At 40.7% G+C, this 24,439-nt stretch overlaps 3 protein-coding genes across 6 annotated transcripts; 1 reads left to right on the top strand and 2 right to left on the bottom strand.

Annotated features, from left to right (window-relative positions):
• Positions 1 to 365: 365 nt before the first annotated feature.
• smc6 (structural maintenance of chromosomes 6) lies at positions 366 to 24,113 on the bottom strand. 4 transcript variants are annotated; one of them, XM_085144059.1, is made up of 27 exons: positions 23,935 to 24,113; positions 14,074 to 14,234; positions 13,863 to 13,974; positions 12,285 to 12,390; positions 12,017 to 12,153; positions 11,136 to 11,197; positions 10,944 to 11,024; positions 10,737 to 10,838; positions 10,343 to 10,462; positions 10,151 to 10,246; positions 9,768 to 9,914; positions 9,579 to 9,667; positions 9,336 to 9,506; positions 9,073 to 9,251; positions 6,786 to 6,987; positions 6,569 to 6,683; positions 6,296 to 6,456; positions 5,931 to 6,066; positions 5,066 to 5,146; positions 4,797 to 4,967; positions 4,577 to 4,714; positions 4,292 to 4,437; positions 1,402 to 1,527; positions 1,193 to 1,298; positions 939 to 1,091; positions 734 to 831; positions 366 to 479 (listed from the first exon to the last, which is right to left on the bottom strand). In XM_085144059.1, the coding sequence occupies exons 2-27, from the start codon at positions 14,218 to 14,220 to the stop codon at positions 392 to 394; spliced, it is 3,270 nt and encodes a 1,089-aa protein (XP_085000185.1). In that variant the 5' UTR covers positions 14,221 to 14,234; positions 23,935 to 24,113; the 3' UTR covers positions 366 to 391. The 4 variants fall into 4 exon arrangements, with proteins under 4 accessions (XP_085000185.1, XP_085000183.1, XP_085000182.1 ...); XM_085144057.1 differs by lacking the exon at positions 23,935 to 24,113 and adding an exon at positions 14,995 to 15,182; XM_085144056.1 differs by lacking the exon at positions 23,935 to 24,113 and adding an exon at positions 15,014 to 15,182.
• On the bottom strand, positions 6,994 to 8,808 carry LOC146496015 (uncharacterized). Its single transcript, XM_085144240.1, has 2 exons — positions 8,746 to 8,808; positions 6,994 to 8,442 (listed from the first exon to the last, which is right to left on the bottom strand). The coding sequence occupies exons 1-2, from the start codon at positions 8,806 to 8,808 to the stop codon at positions 7,885 to 7,887; spliced, it is 621 nt and encodes a 206-aa protein (XP_085000366.1). The 3' UTR covers positions 6,994 to 7,884.
• Positions 15,429 to 23,602, top strand: tdrd6b (tudor domain containing 6b). The gene is made up of 4 exons (XM_085144055.1): positions 15,429 to 15,578; positions 17,829 to 22,927; positions 23,013 to 23,084; positions 23,241 to 23,602. The coding sequence occupies exons 2-3, from the start codon at positions 17,854 to 17,856 to the stop codon at positions 23,057 to 23,059; spliced, it is 5,121 nt and encodes a 1,706-aa protein (XP_085000181.1). The 5' UTR covers positions 15,429 to 15,578; positions 17,829 to 17,853; the 3' UTR covers positions 23,060 to 23,084; positions 23,241 to 23,602.
• Positions 24,114 to 24,439: the final 326 nt, after the last annotated feature.

Genomic DNA, 24,439 nt, shown 5'->3' with positions numbered 1-24,439 from the left:
TCTTAATCCAAGTGAGATGTTGCGCCTTATCCATAAATGTTAATGCACTGAAACTATTTTGTAGGAAGCAGGGGTCCAAAATGCCTCATCACTGTACAAGTTTCAAGACCAGCTACAGGAAGTGTCTGATGGGAGTTGTTGCTACCCGAGGAGGATCTACAAGTCACGAAATAAATTCAAAAGCACACTTACTCTTTCCGGCTAAAGTAAACAGCTCTTTAGATAGCCTGTTTACTCTAGCCAGCATACCACTGGGGACTTAGGTGAAGCTCACACCACATTTAGAGCAATTAAATGAAGACATCCTGGTAATTCAAAATGGTTCATAAATGGTTTTTCTAACTGTATACAGTAATGCCCATTAACATTCATCCACTGATGTCACTGAAGTTTAAACATCTTCATCTTCTGTTTGACCCCGGTGTCTTTCTGGAGCCCGCAACTGGTGGATTTTGATGAGGTCCGACTTGGGTAGATTGCTGAAAAATACGAACCTTTCGATCAGTTGTCAATCACAGGTCATTTTTAGAGATTAAAAGGTAAAGATGGATAGCGGGAGGTTTAAAAAGAAGAATATAGGATCAATCAAAAATACTTACCTGACAAACTGACATAAAATGATTTCAGGAACAATAACAACAACAAAAATCTACAATTGTTCCACTTGTGCACATCAGCCTCCACAGAGAAAACGTCAAAGGATATCAAAGCTAACATCACAAAAATACATTACCTGGTGTTCAGAGGTGTAATGAAGATAAATTGTCGAAGATGCTGCCGCTCTGACAACTCCAGAAGCAGATCCAGACAGATTCTTCGATTGTGCATATCCTGCCGCAGCAAAAGAAATGGAACTGTTAACTCAAGTGAGTAAAAGCCAAACCCCGTAAGCATTTTCTACTGGCTACATGCGACTAATGTGTTTTCTGTGCACTCACCATGTAGACGTCAAACTCGTCGAGGCATCTGAAGGGTGACTCGGTAATCTCCCACAGCGAGAGCATGAAGCAAACAGTGGAGAAGGAGCGCTCACCACCCGACAGCGACCTCATGTCACTCACACCATCCTCCTCCCTGCCTGGAGGCTTTACCTTCAGTGCCAACAAACTTGAGTGTTACTTATATTAACTGTGCTCCTGGTTTGCTGTAATGTAACAAACTTTTCTGGCAAACTAGAGAGATAAGCACGTACCATGATAGAGAGCGTCTCGTTGTTGTGGTCAAAAATCATAGATCCACAGCAGTTCATCTTTATTAGGAAGTTATTGAAGTATAACTTACATCTGACAGACAGGGACCTTCAGAGAAAAGAGAAGAAAAAGTTTTAGCCAAAAGTACAATATTTCCCACGTCAATGAATCCTTATATTATATTTTTCTACCGTGCAAGATCGTTACTTACCTTCGCATTATTTTGTATCTGTTCTGCCTGTCTGACATGATGTTATCCAGACGATCGATGAACCTCCGCAAATCTCTTACTTGGTTGGTTTTCTCTCTGTAGAGAGCGAGGGCCTCGGCGTACTCCCTAATGAGGTCAGAGGGAAGAAATTGGCATAGCCTAAATTCTTCTCAATTCAGCTTTCAGTGTGCACATGTAAAATGAGGGCAGGAGATGATTTAGTGATGGCCAACAGGCAGATCTGATTAATCCGTACAGGGGAAGAGACAGTCCGAAGGAGATGAGCTGAAACTCAAGCGAGCCTTTCTTATTTCTTGGGAGATGAAATCCAGGGAAAATGATAGGTTAGAATGAAGATGGAAGATGTCTTTGAAGAAGCCTTTAAGTAAAAAAGTTTTTGGAAAAAATACAGTTGGTCTACAGCAAACTAAGTCAGCTTTTAAATCTGTATGAGTCATGTTTGCTGTGTGAGTAAATTCTACCTTTAAACACTTCAATTTTAAATGTCCAAAACATCTCAGCTTTGCCTCTCCAACTTTCCTGATCGCTCCCATTAAAGATCTTAACATCTTTCAGCTCTGCCGCCCGTCATTTGAATAGTGCAACCCCCTCCAAACCATAGATCGCAGGCCTCCTGTAAACACTCCTTTTCACCATTGCTGCCATCCTTCTGCCACAAATCACCCCTGACACTCATCTCCACCCACTCCACTGTGTCTGCACTTTCCTCTTTACCTTGTTTGTGCACTAAACATTGCTTTGGATGATCTCCAGGTATTTAAACAGATCCACCTTCACTACCTTTACTCCCAGTGTCATCACCATTTCATTCACACGCACATGTATTCTGTCTTGCTTCCTTACTTCCATTCCTCTTCTCTCCAGAGCACACCTCCACTTTTCCAGGATCTCTTCCTCCTGCTCCTTACTCTATAAATCACAGTGTCATCTGCTATCATCATAGTCCACAGAGACTTCTGCCCGGTCTCATCTGTCAACCCCCACCTTGAATCCATCCATTACTCCTACTTGAAGTTTATATCTCTATAGTTGCTACAGCTCTGCACATCAACTTTGCTAATGAGTCCTATAAGGGTAATACTACTATACATAATGAAATTAATATTATTACTGATGCATAAGTGTCTGAGAAGGATTTAACTGTTGCAGCCGGTTGAGACAGAGCTTTCTAAAATATTATCTAAAATATTATCTATATAAGGTTGGACATTTTGATTACAAAAAAACCCAATATATTCCTTTATCCAGTACAACAGCTAAGTTCCACCAGGTCTAGGTTTTCGATGCCAATAGCGTTCTAATTGTCATAGGTGTTAATAAAACAATTAACACCCATGACACATTCAGAAGTGCTTCTAACACTGCACCCTCAATAAATATGTAAATAAATTCAAGATAGTGAATACAAAAACACTGTTCGATCTAAAGTAAGACACCACATTTAAGTATGGTGACAACAATTAGTAGATAACAATAATTATTCAATGTAACGTTGCACCAGATTAATGCAGTTATTTTTGCACATGTGCGTCACAGACGTCGATGCGTCTGTGGTGGTGCGCCTATGGTCTTTAACACCGGAGGTCGAGAGCGCGTGCAGGAGACCGAGGAGTCTATTGTTTACTTCAAAAACCCGACTCAAATGTAGCAATCTATGATAGTCATCTTTGATTAGCAGAAGCATAAGGGCAAGGAAAAACAATAGCGAATCATAACAGTTGCCCGTTTCATACGTCCGGGTTGTTTTCAGCTGTTGTTTTATGTGTGAAAAGGGGTTAAAGTGGATTTGTCAGGTGTAGCACTGAGAAGAAAAATTACTTAAAAATAAGATATAAACTTGTACTTCGAGCTCCAATAGATTTGTTTCCTTTGCATACAGCTGTGATCAGCTAACATGTGCCATTGCTGCTCTTTTTGGACTTATCTGAATTCAACAAGATAACAGAGCAGCTTAAATTTGATGTCTGCTACTCTGGATGTCACCGGACATTGACCATGAACAACACAGGCTGCTGTGCACTACTCCAACATTGCTGCTTTACTGTAAACTTCACCACACTGCTGCAAACTAACCAATTTAGTATGCACTAAACTGGACAGTCTAGTATTGTAATGCAACCTTTGACTAAAGAAAATTATTAGATTTCAATTCGTTTTTCCAGGTTTTCCACAATATGAAAAAAACTAACCTGAAATAATGTATTAAATGTAATTAATCTTGCGTCTTCCTTACATCTTTCATCATCTCTCCTTTCTATTCAGTAAACTTTTCACACGTGAATGTTTCTTTTCTCCTTGGGAGACGCAGCGTCTTTATTTCTCGTGCTGTTTGAAACATTTGAATGTCAACAGCGATAAATGCTACTCGGTTTATATCCTGAGCAAATACAAGTAAGCACAGACAGAGCAGGCAGCTAAATACTCAATTTCAGTAACAACAACTTTATTGACATCTGCAGCATGAAGGCATCACACTGATGAGAAGGAAAAAAAGAAGGTGCTGAGAGGATATGCTGGCTCAATTAAAGTTCCTGGACCATCGTTCTGGATGGTTCTGGTCTACTTTAACCATGGCAATGCCTAATAGTCTATTTAGGTTAGCTAATAAAACAAGTCAGCTCAGGTGAAAATCCTTGGCTGAGTGGGGTGCCAGTTTAGGTCTAGGGGGAAACTGGGATTAATATATATTATAAGTACCTTAAGTCTGTACACAGGTACAGTACCTGATTAGATTACCTACATTCTACCAGTTTTATACATACAGTTTACACATGCACTAACATGATTGAGGAATTAGCTCAATAAACATTTAAATTTTAACTGTTAAAATAATTTCTGCCTCTGTTGCTGAAAGCCTTCAGTTTCTCACCTGACCACCTGCTGCTGCTCGCCGTGGTTGCTTTCGTACACTTTGATCTTCTTATTCAGTCGAGTGATTTCTGTGCCGATGCTCTTGGTGTTGCCGACCACGTGCTGCCGTTCAGGACTAATCTCTGTAGCCTTTGCCACGTATTCCTGTCGTAACATCACGAGACGTCTGCTGACTTTCTTTGATTGAATTCACCGAATACTGGCTGGCGTGAATAGCTAAACAACAGCTAAACTACAGCTTAACTACACCGTATCATGCTGAAAAATAAAAAAATCTTCCTACCTGTAGCTCTTCTTCTCTTTGGGCAAGTTCATTTTTCATGCCTTCAATGTTGTTGTCATGAGCCTTCGCTTTGTTTTCTAAGATTTTCAGGTTTCGTTCATGCTTGGCACACTCCGTCTCCAGTTTCAGCTGTTCATCCTGTAGATCAAGAGCACAAAGGTTTGGAAACCTGCGCAAAACAACAAGTTGTAGACCTGAAACTGTAAAACCTCTACTGCACCTTAAGGGGCTCTATTTCCTCTAGAAGCTGATCAATCCGGTCTCTGACAGATGAGTACTTGGAATCTGAGTCTTCGGCCATTTTTCGCTGCTTGTCGAGTTCTGCCTTTGCTTCTTGAACACTTTGCTTCTCTGCCTCGATTTTCTGCTGATTCTCTTGGGCAACTTCTTCCTGCACAATTTCAAACATTCAGAAACACTTAACCTGCATAATTCATGGCAGCGTTTAGTTTGTTACGCAACAGATAAAAATAAAAACTGAAGTATCACCAGTGAGCTGATGTCATTAATTTGCTCCTCACTAGCAGTCACCAGATCAGTTATTGCTGCTTTGACATGATTCACAGAAGCCTGCAACGAAGAGAAAATAAATGTAATCTAATGTTAATTAAAAATCACATTAATCACACTTTTCAGCACTGATTTGCCAGCATTAAACAGCAACTGGAACATAGACTTCACATAAAAGATGGATACATAGTAGCTTATGGATTACTGTTTGCAAGACTGGATTTTCCTGTTGTCACCATCTTGAGTTTTTTTTTTTTTATATACTAAACACGCCCAATGCTAACACTGAGCAACTATCTTGGTTAGCAAGGTACATTAGTAAATCAGTGTAAAACTGAAAGGGATGCTAACTTGATTTTTAGTGAGGGGAGTAAATAGCCACAATCTTTTTACCTGTTAAAAAGATTGTGGGGCTTTCTGAGCTTCCTTCTCGAAAATGACATGCCCAAACTGAATATTGTATTTCTCAGCAATTACAAACTCTGTGTAAACAATCCTGGTATCAAAATAAAGCTATTTTATTAAATATTCTATTATAATAAAGTGAGATTTCATCAGAGGTGTAAATATTACAGCAGATGTTACTGTGTCAAAGCTACTGAGGCTGAAACACTAAGAAACTACTTTTTTTAAAGCATATAACCCCTTTAAAAATATGCTTTATTTCACATTTGACTCCAGAAAATCAGTAATCAACATATTCAGCCCTAAAACTGAATTCACTTGTCAGCTCTTTAGCTTTCTGCTTTAATTGGAAGCCAGAAACCACAAAAAGAGGAGACAGACTGCAAATGCAGAAAATGAAAGGAAACCCAAACAGCTTCAGGTGTATCTTTTTACTGACCAGTGTTGTCTTCATGGTCAGGATGGTGTTGTTAAGATTGCTCTCCATATTCACAATGTCTTCGGTGACAGAGTTCACTTGGAGCTGAAACCTGGACAGCTGAGCCTGGTAATTCTCCAGGTCTGAGTCCAGCATACTGGAACAGACAGGATACCACAAACATAACATACCACATCTATGAAGTCACATGAAATTGGGTTTGTTTTTGTTTTTTTGTTGTTTTTTTTTGGGGGGGGGGGGACTGTGCTCAGGGACAATTTATACTACTGTCATTCCCATGTGACATAAAGATCGGGTTTGAGCATTCAACTGGGTGTAAATGTGAAAGACAATCACTCAAGCCTTGAATGTGGTTAAGTGGTTACCTTATTTCAGTCTCAATGTCCCCACCGAGATATTTTGCCATGCTGAAATCAGACGTGTAATAACGGTTTGGATACACCTGATCCCCGTCAACAGTGAAGGCTTCACGGCAGTTTTTAGGTGGACGGCAGTGCTGCATGACCCTCCTCGCTTTATCTTTTTCCTGAGATTAAACAACAACAACAACAACAAAAAAAAAATCAAATGCAACATCAATCCTAAAGCACCACTCTAGGCAATATCCAGGCATAAGCAGGTCTTAGTAAGACACTTACTTTGATTATAAGGATTGATTCTATCCCTCGCATATCAATCAGACAGTTGATAATGACTGGGCTTGTTGCTGTGATTACGTCCATTACCGATGGGTACTCCGGATGATATGCTTTCCTGTGAAACAGCACAGAGTGAAAACAAAACACGCTTAAAAAAAACAAAAGTTCCAGAAAAACGTAATAAGAAAAAGAAGAGAAAATCTCACATAATGCCGACCTTCCATGAATGTTGTACGGTTTATCAGAGAAGGGGCTGACAATAATCTGTGGCCTGTTGCCCTTTGGATAAAAGCGAGTCATCAGCTCCTGGAGGACCGCCTCGTCTTTGTAGTTGTCGCAACAGAACGCCTTCACGAAGCTCCGCAGACAGCACTCCACAGCCACAGCTAACGAGGGATCCTTTAAACTGATACATGCCCCTGGGAATAAACACAGACTGTCAACTTCAATATATCAAAAGTAGAAAGCTTTGTATTATTTAAATGTTAAAGATGTTTATAAAAAAGGTTCAGCGTTTGCTTTTTTGCATGAAAGAAAAGAACATTAGACATATGTCTGTACAGTAAATACGCAGCTGCAGCTAGAAACTCGTTAGCTTAGTTAGCGTCAAGATGAAAACATGACAAAAACTAATGCACAATAATGAAAAACTACGATGAAATGTATTGACGCTTTTGTCCGACAATAAAATGAGATGAAAATGGACGGATCAATCAGAACAAACTAAGTTGTTCAGAAAGATGGGACAAGTTGGGGAGTGATCCAATCAGAAGTAATCTCCTTGTGCAGTTAGGTCAGATGCGCACATTTGATCTGCCCAGAGGAAACGTACAAGTTCTCACGCTCTCAGTTTCTCATGAAAAAGCAACAAAATGTCAACACTTGTGAAGAAGAGAGAAGCAGGACACGTTTCACATTTGATGTCAAGGAAAATAAGATGCTTTTTAAACCATGTGGAGCAACTCCCTGTCTTTATGATGTGCTTCATTTAAAGTCTGAAGTCAGAGTTTTCAACTTGTAATCTGTACCGCCACTGTTGTGTGCTTGTGACTTGTTAAATAAGCCATACAGAGATAATCGACCACACTATCCATGACTTTTCTTCAGTCATGCTTTCAAGCACAGAAAAACGACCCCTGCACTGTATTATGACTACTAGTGAATGGCTCTACCTCGCTACAAGTTGTCTAAGGAGCTTGGAAAGAAAAGTGTCTGGACTTCTTTAAGTTGCTTGAAGACGTTTCACCTCTCATCCAAGAAGCTTCTTCAGTTCTAGGGTCAGAGTGTCTGCCCATAAGGGACTAATGATCCTCTACCTAATCACACAAGCAAAGGTGTGAAAACGGGTGTACATCACAATCAGCCAGGGTTTCGGGTGAGCTCATTGTGAAACCTGGCCCCACCCTATGATGTGATTTCCTGAGGTCAGATGGCCCAGGATGTGAGTGGGCGTTAAGGCGTCTGGGGAGGGAACTCAAAACTGGATTATAGATGGCAGACAGTTGGTGTCGTAAACCACCGCCTCTATTCAAAGATGGTCGCTCACAGTGGACATAAATGGCTTCTTTCACTCCTCTTTCAAACCATCTGTCCTCTCTGTCCAAAATGTGAACATTGGCATCCTCGAAAGAGTGACCTTTGTCCTTTAGATGAAGGTGGACAGCTGAGTCTTGTCCTGTGGAGGTGGCTCTTCTATGTTGTGCCATGCGCTTGTGAAGTGGCTGTTTGGTCTCTCCGAAGTAGAGGTCTGGGCATTCCTCGCTACACTGTACAGCATACACCACATTGTTAAGTTTGTGTTTAGGAGTTTTGTCTTTGGGATGAACCAGTTTCTGTCTGAGTGCTGGGCCGTCAATGTTGTTGCGTTTGTCTTTCTAATCCTCCCTAGCTGGTGTCTGGTCTTCTAGGAGGCTTTCCAAGCTCCTTAGACTACAATGACCTGGATGACTGAGAACCTTCACAGACATCTTGCTACAAGTCATCTTTTTTTTTTTTCCCACCTTACTTTCCAACTTTGCTACTAGAACCCACTCAACTCAGGAGTGACATGACTCCAAGCGCCCACACTTGAATTAAGAGATAAATGAAACACAGAATTGGGCTTTTGGAGGAAGTTGGAGTTTCCAAAGAGAACCCACACAGCCAGAGTGAGAATTTCCACCCAGAAAGACCCCCACCAGCAACCAGGTTTGGAACGCAGGACCTCGTTGCTGTGAGGCAATGACGCTAACAGGGCACATTTTCTTGATCAGAGAGCTTTAGATGTGATAGCTGATAGATGACTCACTTCTTCCTGTTTCCAGTTTTCAGTCTCTGTTCTAGTCAAACTGGTTATTGGTGTTTGTTTTTAATTTAGTATGCAAACATTAGAGTTTTATCAGTCTTCTCATCAAGAATGTTAACAAGCAGATCGTATTGAAATGAAAAGTCAAACAAAACAAGTCTGAAAATATTTTTATCCAAAAAAAAAAAAAAAAAAAAAAAGCCCTGAAAATGAGTGTTACCTATTGGACCAACAGGTCTCTTGAGGAAGCGTCCTGTGGCATGAGCCTCGCTAATTGCACTCATCATGTCAGGCACCTGGTCTCCAAAGCGCTTCAGTTTGTTCGATCGACTGGCGAGCAGCTGATTCTTCCTCTTTAGTTTGGACTCGTATGAAGCCTGTACGTTCCTTTCCTCCAGTCTGGTAAATACAAAGAGAGCAAGATCACAAACTTTCACTTCCTTGACAATATGTTTACACGAGAGCTGATTTACTTTGTTATACCTCATCTTGTCCAGTTCTTCCTTCCCTTTGAGAAGCGCCTGATGTTTGTTCTTGATGTCTTGATTCAGGTGCACGCACTTATTCTCGAGCTCTCCAAGCTGCTCTTTCAGATTACTTAAACTCTTCTGCCGTTTGGTGTATTCCGAGTCTCCCTCACTGTTCAGACTCTTACTGAAACAGAGTAAAAAAAAAAATTGAAAACAAATACATCAGCTGTATTAACATCAACTCTTACTCCCTCACCTTGCTTTTGCCTTGTTAAGCTTCTCCTGGAGAAGGTTTTGCTCTTGTTCCGACTGTTTCAGCTTGTTTAGAGCTCGAAAATAAACGACCTATTGGAAAAGATTGTGACATTAACATGACTTCAAATATTTCTCTATGCATAAATAAATAAATGTGCAGATTAACACAGCGCCGTTTGTCAGGGATTACCTCCTGGTCCTTGTGTGCTTTGCTAATGATCTTCGCTTGTTCTTTCAACTTAACATTGTCCTCTGATAGAGACTCTTGCTCTTCTCTCAGAGTGTCAATTTTGCTTTTGATGCATTGAAGCTTCTTCTCTAGCTGTATGATCTTCGTCTGAAGATGAGAGAGACAGAAACAGGTTTTTAAAGACAATGCCTGCAAATAATTACCAGCAGGATAGAGCCACTCCCCCCTCCCCCACCCCACAACCTCAGGATATCTACTGTAAACACAACCATGCATTATGTGAAGGAAGGACTTTGAGTTTATGCAGAGATGAAGGTCTGAAGTGGTCTGACATTTATAAATAGGGTTGTATATTTAACAGAAAAGAAACACTTGTGACTCACCTGACAGAGCTGAAGGTTATCCTTGGGTTTGTAATTATTTTCTTCCTTTTCAATGTCTTCCTTCAACTGCTTTAAGAGCTGCTCCTTCTCACTCACCTGAAAGAGATAAAAACAAACAAACACATTTATTAAAAATTGCAAGCTCTATCCAACCAGCAAATGTTGCGTTCAAGCCTCAAGATCAAGTCTTACCAAACACCATACCATCGCCTTCTTCAGATTCTCCAAAACAACCTTCATGTCACTGAAGGATGCAACATTTTCATATCGTTCCTTCTTCTGCAGGAACTCTTGCTTCAGGTCCTTGAGACACTGGACACAAAAGCATTTTAAAATATGTTTTATTCATGTAAAAATCAAATGCTAATCATAGATAAACATATAAGCTGCAACTGGATACAATTAGGGCTCCCAAATAAAAGGCAGAAAATCAAGAGAAACCTAAAAGACGAAGATGCTTTTAAAACTGTCAGTGTTTAACCAGAAATAAACAATGTAAATAACATTTCTCCAACGTGTATTTGCTTTATAATCTCGCTTGATGTGCAACATCAACGTTCAGCGGTTTGTGTGAGGAATGCCGTACCTCCTCTTGCCTCTCAACCTGCTCCCGCGTGACCATTTTAGTGTGTTTAATGTGGATGTAATCTCTCTTCATCTGCTCGAGCAGAGTTGCTTTCATGAAGAACTACAAACGAAAAAAAGCAGAAAAGAAAGCACTTATCAAAGTGAGCTTCATTGCAGGTGTAACCTTTGAATCTTAACGCTTTTAGCGAACGTGGCGTTACGCTACCTTATACTTGTCTGTTTCACTTTTTGAATGCAGGAACTGCTTGCTCATTTCTTGGCTGAGAATGGATACTGGGTTATCCAGCTGGAATACACAAGCAAATACCCCGTTAAGTCCTTTAATGTGTATGATTGTGCAGGAAGCAGCACAACCTCGGGGCATCTACAGGAAAAAAAATTTAAAAGTAGCAAGTACCTGGATGTTAAAGTGGTCCAAAATGGCCGTTAATTCCTCCTTTTTGTTTGAGACGAGATGTCCTAAAAGAGATAAAATGCAAGTAAAGTGGTTTGAACCTCTGTTGCCCTTTAAAAGAGGTTATAACTTACATGCCACTCATTGGAAAATAATAAGATGATACTGTACTGTGTTCATAATTCCTTAAATTTGGACAAGATCTCCTACACCACTGGCCGATATATAGCCCAAAACACGACGGAGCCTCCAGTGTGTTTTCCAGGCTGTAGACACTCAGTTCACCAATTTTTTTAGGCCTGCCACTTCTTCTTTTGTCCTCCACTTTTCTGGTAAGGACACACTGCCCACCATGCTGAGATATGACAGGTTTTTAGCTAATAGCTCTTTGTGAATCTTGTTGGTGCATAAATACTAATTTATGCCTGATAAACTTGGTTACTTTGGTAATTTTTTTGGTAGATTCAACAGAAGAAACGTGAATAAATTCTGTGATTTTGTGTGAGAATGTAATAATAGTGTTATAATAATGTTAGCGGCTTAACATACAGAAGAACATTCTTCTGAAAATGGTCAGGTACAAGAGTGAACATGCATACTGGCACATGCACTTTAAGTTCCTTTTATTTATAAAATGACATTTACAACATAGGAAAACCAGCGGCTGAAAGCAGTGCCATGCAAATAAAATATATACAAGTTTATAGAGAAAATTCCAGACTGAGAGTAAAGACTGTATACAGTATTAGGAGGTGACAGTGTGGCTGAAGTGTTTGGTCTTCACTCCCAACTGTGTCTGGTTAATCTAAGATTTCCAGAAGGTTTCACAAGACTTGGACTGACTCACAGAAAATTTTCCAGTCACAGCATCTGTGGAAAGTCACCTGATTTGCTTTTCAGCCTGCAGGTCCGGCATCCATCACTCGAGAGCCGATGTTCAATGGTGATACTGTCGCCGTAAACATCCTTTTTGTAAGCATCTGGCCCTCTGTTTCTCAGCTTTACAGTTACATCTGCAGTACTAGAAACCAGAGTGTATTTTTAACATTGTTTTAGTGATGTTTGCTAGTAAAGAAATCTAAAGCATTTTTAACACTAAAATAAAGACACACGATTTATTACTGAGGGACGATATTAGGATCTATTACTTACTTTTCATTGGTCTTCACAAAGTCTTTCAGTGACATTCCTCTGTTCGTCACAGTGGCCTTTCCCCCGAGGCCTACAATCAAAGCGGTCAGGATAGCGCTTTTTCCACCTGAGGGATAAACCAGTTACAAGACATCAAATTAAATCGGTGCATGTAAAGCATCTTACAGACATGCGGCGCTCGGCAGAGCTAGAAAACTATGCAAATGATTGTAAATGATGCATTGACTGAAAAAAAAAAAAGAAATCAGGGAGCCGTCTTTGAATAAACAAATTTTCAGTCAGCCCAGCATTAAACAGTTCTTTACATAAGCTGATTCTTCACCTAAAATGATTCAGCCAAGTGAGCAATAAATGATAATCTTGTAAATCCTGCAAAGTATTTTTTTCAGTGAAAGAAATCTAAATGTTTAAAATGTTTTACAGGGGAGTTTGTGTGGTGTTAAGTGACAAAATAACAAAGCTGGAGAGGGATGGATCAAACGTTCTTGTGTAGATAACAAAATTCACTGTATTGTTAATCCACAAAGGGTGACAAGGTTTTGTTCTGGATTTAGGCCTGAAGTCTCAAGATGCCATTCCTTCCTGATATATTAGAAGTCTGTTATATCATTTTAAAAACAAACTCTCAATTTGTTAAGTACGACTGTTCATCATTAACGCAATGCAGAGATGGTTGAGATGATCTGCTGAATTTCAAACCAAGCATCAGAGTGGGGAGGAAAGGTGATTTAAGCGCAACATGAATGTAACATGGTTGTTTATGTGAGTATTTGAGAAGCTGTTCATCTACTGGGACTTTCCCCACACAATCATCTCTAGAGTTTACTAGAGAAATATCGAGCGAGTGGCAGTTCTCGCGTTGATGTCAGAGGTCAGAGAAGAATAACTGCACTGCTTAAGGCAACAATAGCTCAAATAACCACTCGTTACAACCACGGCGTGCAGAAGCACATCTCTAAATGCAGAGCATGGCAAGCCTTGAAACTTAGAGTAGCAGAAGACCAGACTGGGTCAGCTGAGAACAGGAAACCAAGGCTACAATGATTTTCAATTTCTGGATGGTAGCATCAAAATTTGAATTCAGGCTCTTGGTGGTGTAATGTTGTGGGGACTACTTTTTTTTGGCACACTTTGCTTAACTGAGCATTGTTTAAACACCTCAGCCAACCCGAGTTTTGTCGCTAACCATGCCCATCCTTGTATGACCACAGTGTACTCATCTTCGGAAAGCTGCTTCCAGCGAGATAACACAGGATGACAAAAATCCCAAATCCTCTCGGTTGGGTTTCTTGAACGTGACGGTGAGTTCGAGGTACTCAAATAACTTGTACAATCGAAAAGCACCTTTGGGATGTGGTGTAAAGAGAGATTCATATCATGGACCTGCAGCAACTGTGTGATGCTATCATGTCAACATGGACCAAAGGTGAGAGGAGGTCCAACCCCATAGTAGCATGCTGTAGCTAATAAAGTGGCCAGCAAGTGTTTCTATAGGGAAAAGAACAGCTGCACCCAATTAAAATCACATGTCAGACATGACAACATCCAGGTACAATCAAGTGAAGGGAAAGCTCTTACTTCCATTGTGGCCAACTATGAAATTCACATTTGGGCCAAACTGGAACGGACCAAAAGAATGATGGCACATGAAATTCTTCAGACTGATGCTTTCAATGAGTCCAATGTCGCCCTAAGAACACAAGCAGGAAACAATATTTAACCTTTAACGAGCCGGGAGGAGCAAAGACAAAACTTTGTGTGGGTTTTAATGTTGGGGCGATATACTCACTGTAGAAAACTGAGCGAAGGCCTTGGAACAGATCCCCTGATGACTTGGGTTTGCATCATCTGGCGTATTTTCGATACTCGCAGCTGCGACTTTGCGGCTCTTGAAAGTTGTTGCTTCAGTGATCACTTTGCCTTTCCTCTTACTCATTTTGGAACAAGTCACTGTCAACGGAGTTAACATGACAAAGCAAATGAGATACCATTATTTTTAACTCCCCCTATAGCTCAGCACTGTCAGCTTAAATGAAACTTTCACTCATTTTGCAAACTGATATGTTTTTAATTCTACTAATGCACAACCAGAACAACTTTTCTCGTTCAGTCTTAATCTATTAAACTGGGCAGATTTGAATGCTTCTATTAATAAGTGTGTCCACCTGCAAAAGCCCTAAATAAGCCATCAGTATTAGTAGTAGTTCCTTGTTTAAATTTGCAATCAGAAGTGTAAATATGTCAGCGAGACATGCAGCAGTTTGGAGACAGCACCAAAAATGTATAGGAAAGCTTACACAGTGGTGAAAACTAATTTCTCATAGAGTCAGCATGTAAAAATAAAGAAATATGCATTTTGACTTGAAGTCAGGAAGCCGCCACCTAAACTAGCAGATTCAGCGGCGATACAAATAGATGATCAGCAGTGCAACATGTAGCTAAGCGTTTTACTTCCACATGCAACTGTACATAACTACAGGCACCAGCAAGCCGAGCTACGCTGCATCTATAGGTCACAATGAGCTGGATCTGCTATGCCAGCTGCACCAACATGTAAGAGCCTCTGAGCTCAGTGAGAAAACAGTTTCCAAAAGTGCACACCAAAGTCCAGCTCTTTGTCTCACAACCCCCCAAGAACGCAGGCGATCACAACCCCCCCTGCAGACCTCCGCTAGAGCTCAGCTCTCGTGGATCACAAACAATGTAGCACCTTGTTAGAAGTCGCCTACCATCGCTCGATCTCGTGGGAAGCCTTCAAAAATATTATGATCACGGGAAGAGTGTACGTCGCTTTACGACTTCCTGGTCGTACGGTGTGACTGCGTGGAAAACAAGCTGCTGCCGTGACAGTTGTGGGTGTGATTTCGGTTCTAAACACGGAACACGAAGCGTGCAGCGTGATTGGCTCGGCATCATTGCTCTGCACCCACCTGTGTGCGTGCGTGGCTGTGTGTGGGCATGTGCGCGTTCAAAACAAATGTAAGTTTTTCCCGTTTTGTTTTTGTTTTGGCTGAAAATAGAAAAGCCGGGGGAGGGAGAGAGGAAGTGGAGGGAGGGACCGGGGCTTTAAATTGTGCTGCATGTGGAGTTAGACTCTATATTTTATTTTATTAAAAAAAAGAAAAGAAAAGAACAACAAAAATACAAACACATGATCTCCGGGAGGATTTTGTGTCATGGCTCATCGAAGCCTTTAAAAGGCGTGAGTGCACGCCCCCATGTCCTCCTCCTACCGGATCCCAGTTGAGTTTAACGACAGGAACAAGATGAGACGTGTGGCCTGCAGCAGACGTGGTGAGAAAAAAAAACCCATTAAGCTGAAGATGCGTGTAACACATGTGAAAAAGCACGCAAACTAAACTGTGAAGCGACGGGCACTTTTGGTGACAAAAGTCTTAAACTACCTTTAATTTTATTTTGCTTGCAATACGCCAGGAAAAAAACAGACCTGAGCAATTTATCTCCAGACTTTCTGAAGGTTTTTCAAACGTTTTCTTTGGTCACCTCATGTTTTCTTTTTCTTTTTTTCTTGATCTATGAGTCATTCAAGCATTAAAAATAGTCCCGTAACTCAAGCTTTGAATCAGTGTTGGTGACACATCATAGACAGCTTAGTAAATAACCAATACTGAATTGTATCTTTAGGCACTTAAGGCTAGTAGACTGTTTATTTTTGCACCAACAAGGTGATTCCCAAATAACTATTCGCCGAAAACTTAGCATATCTATGCAAGGTCTGCAGTATTTGTTAAAAGATTTTTATGGTGGACAAAAACGTTTCAGGCCTAAAACTATCAACAGCAGACAAACAGTGAAGGTTACACATCTAAGCGTTAAGAAAAGAGTGAGGAATCCAAATTTGACATTTTTGGTTCCAGTGGTTGTACAAAGGAGGTCCGGAGAGAGAGGTACAACAGTGAGTGTTTACAGCTATCTGTAAAACATGTTAAAGCTGCATTTCAGCCAGTGGTGCTGGTGGTCTCTTAGCACCAGATTTTGATCCACAATACAACACCATCTGCGTCTGATTGGCAGCAGCTTTATTTTTAAGCATGACAATGACCCCAAACACAGTGCCAGTGCAGGAAAAGCATACCTGGATAGACATCTTTCACCTGAATAAACTTAAGTTATTGGATATATCTTTTAAAAATGTTGGCATGTTCTGCAGATGGACAGTAGATGGCACCGAATGCCAGTGTTGTGAAATTTAAATGATCTGCTTTCTCATCTGATCTTGAGTGTGTCTCTCCTCATCAGGCTGCCTGAGCTGTCTTTATGTGTAGTTTTTAATGTGCTAATAATGAGATGGGTCATTAAGTCCTGTGTATGACCGGTGGCGCCAGTGTTCGGCAGCCTCGCCTCTGTCAGTGCGTCCCAGGGTGGCTGTGGCTACAATGTAGCTTGCCATCACCAGTGTGTGTGAATGGGTGGATGACTGGTTGTTTAAAGCGCTTTGGGGTCCTTAGGGACTAAGTAAAGTGCTATATAAATACAGGCCATTTACCATATAGCTTGTTTGTTTTGTAAATGAACACCACCAGTCTCACTGGAATCCTCTGGCCTGATTGAAGTTAGATTAAATGCACATTAGTTGTTAGTAGATCACAGTAGCTCAAAAAGAACTCAAACAGCTGCTGCAATTTTTTGAGTGGTTTAAATGGCACAAATTTGTTTCTCTCTATCATCATATTTGTTTTTGTTCATCTGCTGTTGTCAGTTAAGTGAGCGGTTAAACAGTCCAACAAGTGAATGTTTTTAAGAAACCTGAGACTCCTCTGCCTTTATGGAATGCATTTCCCTGCAGCTCAAGACATACAGACCTGAATAATAATCCTCTTCTTATAAGAATAACCAATGAGATAAATGCATAAGTAAAATAGTTGAATGCACATGTGGCCAGATAATCATCTGGTGTGTTTAACAACCTTTCCAGTTACATTAGAAATTACTGCAAAGTCAGTACAGATTATATAAGTTTTGGTTGGTTAATGGTTAGAAATAACAAAAATTGCTATCTCATGGAAATTATGCAAAGTGTTACTTTGTTTCTCTGCTAACAGTTCTGACATAGATGACTATAACGCAAAAATGCATGCACCATCATCAAAATGTAAAAGTTGCATTTTAAAAATAAGGAACTATATCGATCCCACAGTACATGGCGTTGCAGCAGTTGTGAAGTCAGTTCAGTCTTATTTGTATAAAACTGAATATAATTCAAATCTGTATGCTGTTGAAATCACAATAGCATCGCCTTTTCAGTGATTTATATTGGAAGTTTAAGATCCTACAATAATACAGAGAAAACCCCAACAATCAGATGACCGCCTGTGAACAAGCACTTGGCAACAATGGGAAGGAGAACCTTCCACCATAACCAGGCTCAGGGAGGGGCTGCTATCATTAAATGCAGAGTGGTAGTAACCTAGGCCACACTACAGTTTAGTACAATTTAAGTGCCTTTAAAAAAATAATGGACTGAAGTTTTTGTTTTTGTTTTTTTTCTTAAGTGGGAACACATTTGTCTTTACTATTTTGCAGATATATTTGATGTCTAAGCTTCACGATGTGTTCAATTCCCGGGCTTCCAGCACCAGGAACAGAAATCTCTGTTCTCATCACGAGGGTGAACCTGAAACCCAACTGTGGTCTTGTGGAATTATGGGTAAACATGGATGATGAGAAGAAACACATTTACGAGCAGATGAGAGAGGAAATTCAGACTCCTCACAGGAAGTTTTCTGGATTAGAAGGGAAACCAGGGGATCTCTGTCTGGTCTGCATCAGCGAAACGTGGCACAGAGCTCGGATCATATCGATTGAAAGTCAAACATACAGTCTTTTTCTAATTGATCAGGGGCAGCCCCACATTGCCACAAGTGAAGTTTTAGCATGGGCTCAAAATGACAGCTTTCTCCTGCCTCCTGAAATCGAATGTTGCATACTTGCAAATATCTTGTCCCTTGAGAAAAATTTCCCCGATAGAGCTACAAAGTTTTTGATGTCTCTGCCTGGGAAGAAGTTTAAGGGACTCGTTCAATATGTACTGATGCCGGATAGGACAATTCTCCTTGACATACCAGTTGTTTCGAAGCACATGTGCAAGTCTAGAGTTCCAAAGAAGATCCCAGTGGAGGAATTTAAAAATTTTGTACTGAAATGCCTAAATTTGCCCAATGATGAGTCTTCTGAGGCCTTTGATGTAACACAGGAACAGAGCCTGAATGTTAGCAGCCAATTTGCTAAACATAACCAATACTTTTACCCAGAGCTGCTTACTGATATTTTGGAAACGGTTTATGTGACTGAGGTAATTGATCCAGAAAATGTTTTTTGCCAGCTTGTTATTCTTTCAAAAGCAGTGAAGATATTGTCTGAACAGATCCATCAACACTATGAAGAGAGCTCCAGTTTTGGAGAGGAACTTCCGCAGAGCTGTGGGGATCCATGTGCTGCTAAAGGGACAGATGGCAGATGGCACCGCTCATTACTAAAGCACAACATTGAGACCTGTGATGGTGCTGTAAAAGTTTTTCATGTGGATGAAGGAAAAAATGACTTGGTGCCTGTTGAAGACATCAGGCCACTGGCTGGCAAATTCCTGAGAATGCCAGTTATCACATATCGTTGTTCTCTAAATGGAATAAAAGAAAATGGCAGAGAGTGGACTGCAGTGCAGACAGATTTGTTGAACTCACTCCTGCTGAACAAGACTGTGGTGGTGACGATTGACCACTATGATGCAACTCAAGATGTCTATAATATTACACTCTATGCAGCTAATGCTACCTGTGTCAACAGTTCTTTTCTGGAGAAGGCAGACTTTATTCCCCTCCCTAAGCTTGAGCAGGATTTAATTGTCCAGAATGAATCTCTTAACTCATCCATTCTCAGTTTACTTGAAGATGAACAATGCATGAATTTACAGAACAAAGTCCATGTCATTCCTGGTGGTGTACCGGAGGGAACTGCGCCAAGCTCCAAAAACAAAACGGTCAATGGTGGACAAGAGTGTGTATCTCCTTCTTGTAACGGTGACATTTATACGAAAGCAAGCTCTGAACCTGCAGTAGATTGCAATGGGAATACTGCATCAAGTTTCTGCTCTGAGTTGCAAAGTGCTTGTCATGACAGTGTATTCACTGAAGGAAGTAGTGTCACTGTAAAGGTGTCTTGCATTGAAAGCCTACAGAAGTTCTGGTGTCAAATAACAGAAAATGAGGACTCCCTCAGATGCCTTATGCAAGATCTGCAAAATCACTATTCATCCGCCCGCTCTCAGCCACTTGTTCAGTCCATCTGCGTTGCCCGTAATCCAGATGATAACATGTGGTACAGAGCAAGGATCGTTGCTAATAGCAATTCACCGGTTGTAGACGTGAGATTTATAGACTATGGTCAAATTCAAAAGGTCCCTCTGCAAGATGTGCACCCCATTGATCCAGCTTTCTTGCGGCTAAGTACTCAGGCTTTCCCATGTTGCTTATTCAGTCTGAAGAGACCTACTTATCCTGTTACCACTACTTGGAATAGCGATGCCTTAGCAGAGTTTCACAAGTTTGTGGATTTAAGTGCGTCGACAGACAATAGTTTGAAATGCGTTGTAAAGGCAGTGGAATCGGATGAAGAAGGTCTGCTGCTTAATATGGTAGACATTCAGACTGCATCTGGTAGTGCACACAAGCTTCTGGATAAGAAATGTGCACAGTCTGAGGCACATCTGCAATCTCCTCCACAAGTCACATCTGATGTGTACAATTACTCCACATATAATATTGAGATGGGTGGTAAAGAAAATGTGTGGATAACGTCTTCAGAGACTGTCAGTCACTTCTACTGTCAACTGGACAGGAATGCCAAATTGTTTGACAAATTGATGGAAAGTGTTGCACAACTCCTTAGCGAGCCACAGCGCTCAGATCAGACTCTTGGACTCAATAGCTTGTGCTTTGCGAGGTACACTGATAATGAGTGGTACAGAGGTCAAGTAGTAGAAATAACTCCAAAGCACAAAGTGCACTTTGTGGACTATGGGGATACTCTTGTAGTCAGTGAAACTGATATCTGTCCCTTTCCCACTGAAGCAAGCGCGGCCAGGTCATTTCCAGTGCAGGCTATTCCCCTCGGACTGTTTGATGTCCCTGCAGAATTTCCCCAGGAGGTCAACCAGTGGTTTGCAGATCGTGCTGTTGGCCGTAGTTTCACCATTTCCGTGGCAAAAGTGGAAAATGGAAAGCTAATTGTTGAACTGTATGATGGCTCAGTGAGTGTGAATATGAAAGTCAGAGAGAGGATGGCTAAAACTAAACAAAACAAAATGACCGATGTCAATCAGCAGACTGACCAGCACCACTTTAACAGCTTGAACAAAGGCTGTTCAGCACAAGAATCAGTATTGGTGGAGACAGCAGGACAAAATGGAGTCCATGGTAACGATAGGATGTCTGCTGCAGATGATTTAAAGGAGAGTTCAAAATCCACAGCTAATGTCGCTTCACCACGGATTGAGCATGCAACGGTTTTGGATGAAGGAACAAAACCCATAATGCATGTCACTCTTGAAGACAAAACTGTGGCAGAGACTTCTGTTCAGATTTGCCACAGTGACTCAGACACACAGCACTCCAATTCTTGCCTTGAGAAAAACTTGACCATCTGCATGTACAATTGGCCAAATATTTCTCAAAAACAGATTGAGGACGTGTACGCTTCCTGCATTGTTGGACCACATTATTTCTGGTGTCAGTACAACACTGAAGATCTCAACATGATATCAAAGCTTGCTCAGGAAACTGGGCAAATTCAAGACGCAGTTTTTCCTGAGGTACTGGTGCCTGGAAGTCCATGCCTTGCTCTCTTTTCCAGTGACAAGCAGTGGTACAGAGCTCAAGTAATTCAAAAGACTAACAGTACTCTCAATGTTCTATTTATTGACTATGGAAATGAGTCTGAAGTTAGCATTAAAGATGTGAGGTCAATACCCCAGCATCTGCTGGAGATTCCTCCTCAGGCATTTCTTTGCTTTCTAGATGGCTTTGAGTCTGAAGGCTCCTGGGATGATGACGTGTATGATGACTTCTACAATCTTGTGGCTGATAAGCCGCTCAAATTGACAGTCATTAATAAGGAAAAGTATTCAGAGATGGTGGTTCCTCAATATGCAGTGAATATTGAATGTGTTAAGCTGTTCATCAGTAGCTTAGTGCAGGAAAACAGGAAATCACTGTCAGGAGAAAATTCAGAGAACCAGACTGATCAAGCAAAAGGTTTCTCCCAAAGCATTCAAACTGAGAACAACACAACTCATTTTGATGTTCCCAAAGGAAATGACAATCTTTGCATGTACAAAGAGCCACAGCTTTCCCAAAACGATGCAGAGACTGTATATGCTTCTTGCATTGGGGATCCCTTTTACTTCTGGTGCCAGTATGCCAACACAGAAGGTCTCCGTGAAGTGTCACAGCTTGTTCAGCAAGCAGGAGAGGCACAGAAGGACACGATGCTCCATGAGACTTCTCATCCAGGGAGTCCATGCCTCGCTCTATATTCCAGTGACAACCAATGGTACAGAGCCCAAGTAATTGAGAAAGCGGACAGCACACTGCATGTTTTGTTTATTGACTATGGAAGCGAGTCCGAGATTGACATCAGGAACATCAGATCATTATCCCAGCCTCTGCTGGAAAAGGCTCCTCAGGCCTTTTTGTGCTGCTTAAATGGATTTAAGGAGTCCGAGGGCTCCTGGAATGACTCGGTTTACGATGACTTTTACACTCTTTTGATTAATAAACCACTTAATCTCAGAGTAATCAGCATAGGAAACCACTCAGAGGTTGGTGTTCCTCAGTATCATGTTGAAATTGAGTGTGAAGGAGTGTCTGTGAACACACTAATGCAGAAATACTGGAATCCGGTTACAGAAGAATGTGTTGGTGCTGAAAGCCATCAAACAGAAAACCTCCCACAGGGTGGTCAGACTGAACCTGATGCGAAACAAATTTGCTTTGCAGAAGAAAATGTTTTTAAATGCATGTACAAAGAGCCGCGACTTTCCCCCAACGATACAGAGATGGTATATGCATCTTGCGTTGTGGGACCACATTTCTTCTGGTGTCAATATGCCAACACAGAGGACCTCTGCAAAGTGTCGCAGCTTGCTAAGGACGCAGGAGAGGCACAGCAGAAACTGTTCCCTGAGACTCCTGGTCCAGGCAGTCCATGCCTCGCTCTGTATTCCGATGACAACCAATGGTACAGAGCCCAGGTTATTGAGAAAGCTGACACTTCACTGCATGTTGTGTTCATTGACTATGGAAATGAGTCTCAAGTTGACATCGGTAATATAAGATCACTGCCTCAGACTCTGTTGGAGAAGGCTCCTCAGGCCTTTTTGTGCTGCTTAAATGGATTTAAGGAGTCTGAGGAGTCTTGGGATGACACAGTTTATGATGACTTTTTCAACCTTGTGATTAATAAACCACTCAGACTGACAGTAATCAGCATCGGAGACCACTCGGACATCACTGTTCCTCAGTATCACGTTAAAATTGAGTGTGAGGGAGTGAATGTGAACAAACAAATGCAGAAATACTGGAAAGGAGTGGCCAGAGCTGGTGCCTTGGCAGAAAGTGTGGAATCAGGTTAGTAGACTGCTAGTTAGTGTTACTGGAATGACTAAAAGGTCCTTTGCTAGTTTAGTGTATCTTGACTTTTTTTTTTTTCCAGTATACAAGAATGAAGCCAGTGCCAAGGACGAGATTGATGAGGCTTAAAAGCTGTCAAGTGATACGGCAATTGGTACGTTTAATACATAAAAGTCTCTTTTTGATCAATGCTTCTTTTTTTTATGTATTATTAATAGCAACTCACAGGTGAATTATCTATCAAAAGTAAATTTCCAGAAATGGAGAATTAATGACAGCACTAAAAAAAATCTTTCTTTGTTTCTTCCAGCTCTGGAGGAGCCAAAATGTGTCTGATACGTTGTTTCAATATGAAGTAACAATTTGTCTTATTACTTTTTATATATTTGTCCCAATAAAGTGTTTACATAGATTAAAACTGGTTTGTTTATTTATTTTCATGGTTTCTAAACATTTAAACAGATAGTTTTGCAGACTGCATTGGCTGGCAGATTTACAGCTGCTTAGCATTTGTACTCTGATTAAAAGAGCAGTAATGCAGACTTAGAATAAATCTCTACAGCCAAATCATCAAGATGAATGTATAAATAAAAGGGATTTAGTCTTAGCTTTTATAGCTTTTACATTTGTTTGGATTTATTGTTATAACAGGTTATAATATTCTTTATCAGGTCAAGTCTCTAGAAACACGTACAGAGTCATATTTTTGATTTTTGTTTTTTGACAATCCTTAAAGATGGTTTGATTCCTACAGCCGTTTTCACTTTTAATCCAAAATGACTTGCATTTGCTTATAATAAAGATTTGAGCATTAACAATTGGTGCTGTTTAATTTTATTTTTTTTCTATGGATATTTATTTGGCATTTCATTTATGAAACAACGGTCACTTTAAGGCACTTTATGTCTTAACGTAGAGTCTCTGAGTGGAAAACTCAAACTATCAGTGCTGGCTCATGGGGATATTATCTAAGTAATTTTTGAGATTGGAAAAAAACTCCTTACAGTTTAGAAACTTCTAATGGGAAGAAACGTTGAGCAGAACAAGGATAAGGGAGGGGGAAGCCATCTGCTGCAACCGTCTGGGGCAGAAAGGAAAGAGAAAAAGGGCACACACAGAGATGTGAGACAAAAATCGACTGTGGCATGAAAATTAACATTAATGACATGCTGCAGCGGTGTATAAACACCTGGGGAAGAAATGCTCGGTGCATTTAGAAAGCCCCTCCACAAGCCCGAGCCTTTAATGGCGAGATGTTCAGGCTGAACCAGCCCTAACTATAAGCTTTATCAGAAAGGAAAGATTTAAGCGTAATCTTAAAAGTAGGGAGCATGTCTTCAAAGTCTTGAATCTAGATGAAGGGATACATGTGTGGCAGGGTCAAAATGACTAAAGTCAAGAAAAAATGTACTGGGGTAATAAATGTGCTTCATAGGCCCGTTAGATCTGGGAATTGTTTGTCAGCAGATGTGGAAAACCAGTATAGAGACATGAATGTGAATAAAATAA

The sequence above is a fragment of the Neolamprologus multifasciatus genome, chromosome 19, assembly GCF_963576455.1.
Source record: "Neolamprologus multifasciatus chromosome 19, fNeoMul1.2, whole genome shotgun sequence".
NCBI lineage: Eukaryota > Metazoa > Chordata > Actinopteri > Cichliformes > Cichlidae > Neolamprologus > Neolamprologus multifasciatus.
This window is presented reverse-complemented; position numbering and strand designations above follow the sequence as displayed.

Coding starts and splice junctions, on each gene's coding strand:
- tdrd6b (XM_085144055.1), top strand. CDS start 17,854: ATGTGTTCAATTCCCGGGCTTCCAGCACCAGGAACAGAAATCTCTGTT. Junction 22,928..23,012: donor GGCAGAAAGTGTGGAATCAG/GTTAGTAGACTG, acceptor TTTTTTTTCCAG/TATACAAGAATGAAGCCAGT.
- LOC146496015 (XM_085144240.1), bottom strand. CDS start 8,808: ATGTGCCCTGTTAGCGTCATTGCCTCACAGCAACGAGGTCCTGCGTTC. Junction 8,443..8,745: donor CGTTCCAAACCTGGTTGCTG/GTGGGGGTCTTT, acceptor AGGGAGGATTAG/AAAGACAAACGCAACAACAT.
- smc6 (XM_085144059.1), bottom strand. CDS start 14,220: ATGAGTAAGAGGAAAGGCAAAGTGATCACTGAAGCAACAACTTTCAAG. Junction 12,154..12,284: donor TTTGTGAAGACCAATGAAAA/GTAAGTAATAGA, acceptor TCTGGTTTCTAG/TACTGCAGATGTAACTGTAA. Junction 6,067..6,295: donor GACATTGAGACTGAAATAAG/GTAACCACTTAA, acceptor TGTCTGTTCCAG/TATGCTGGACTCAGACCTGG.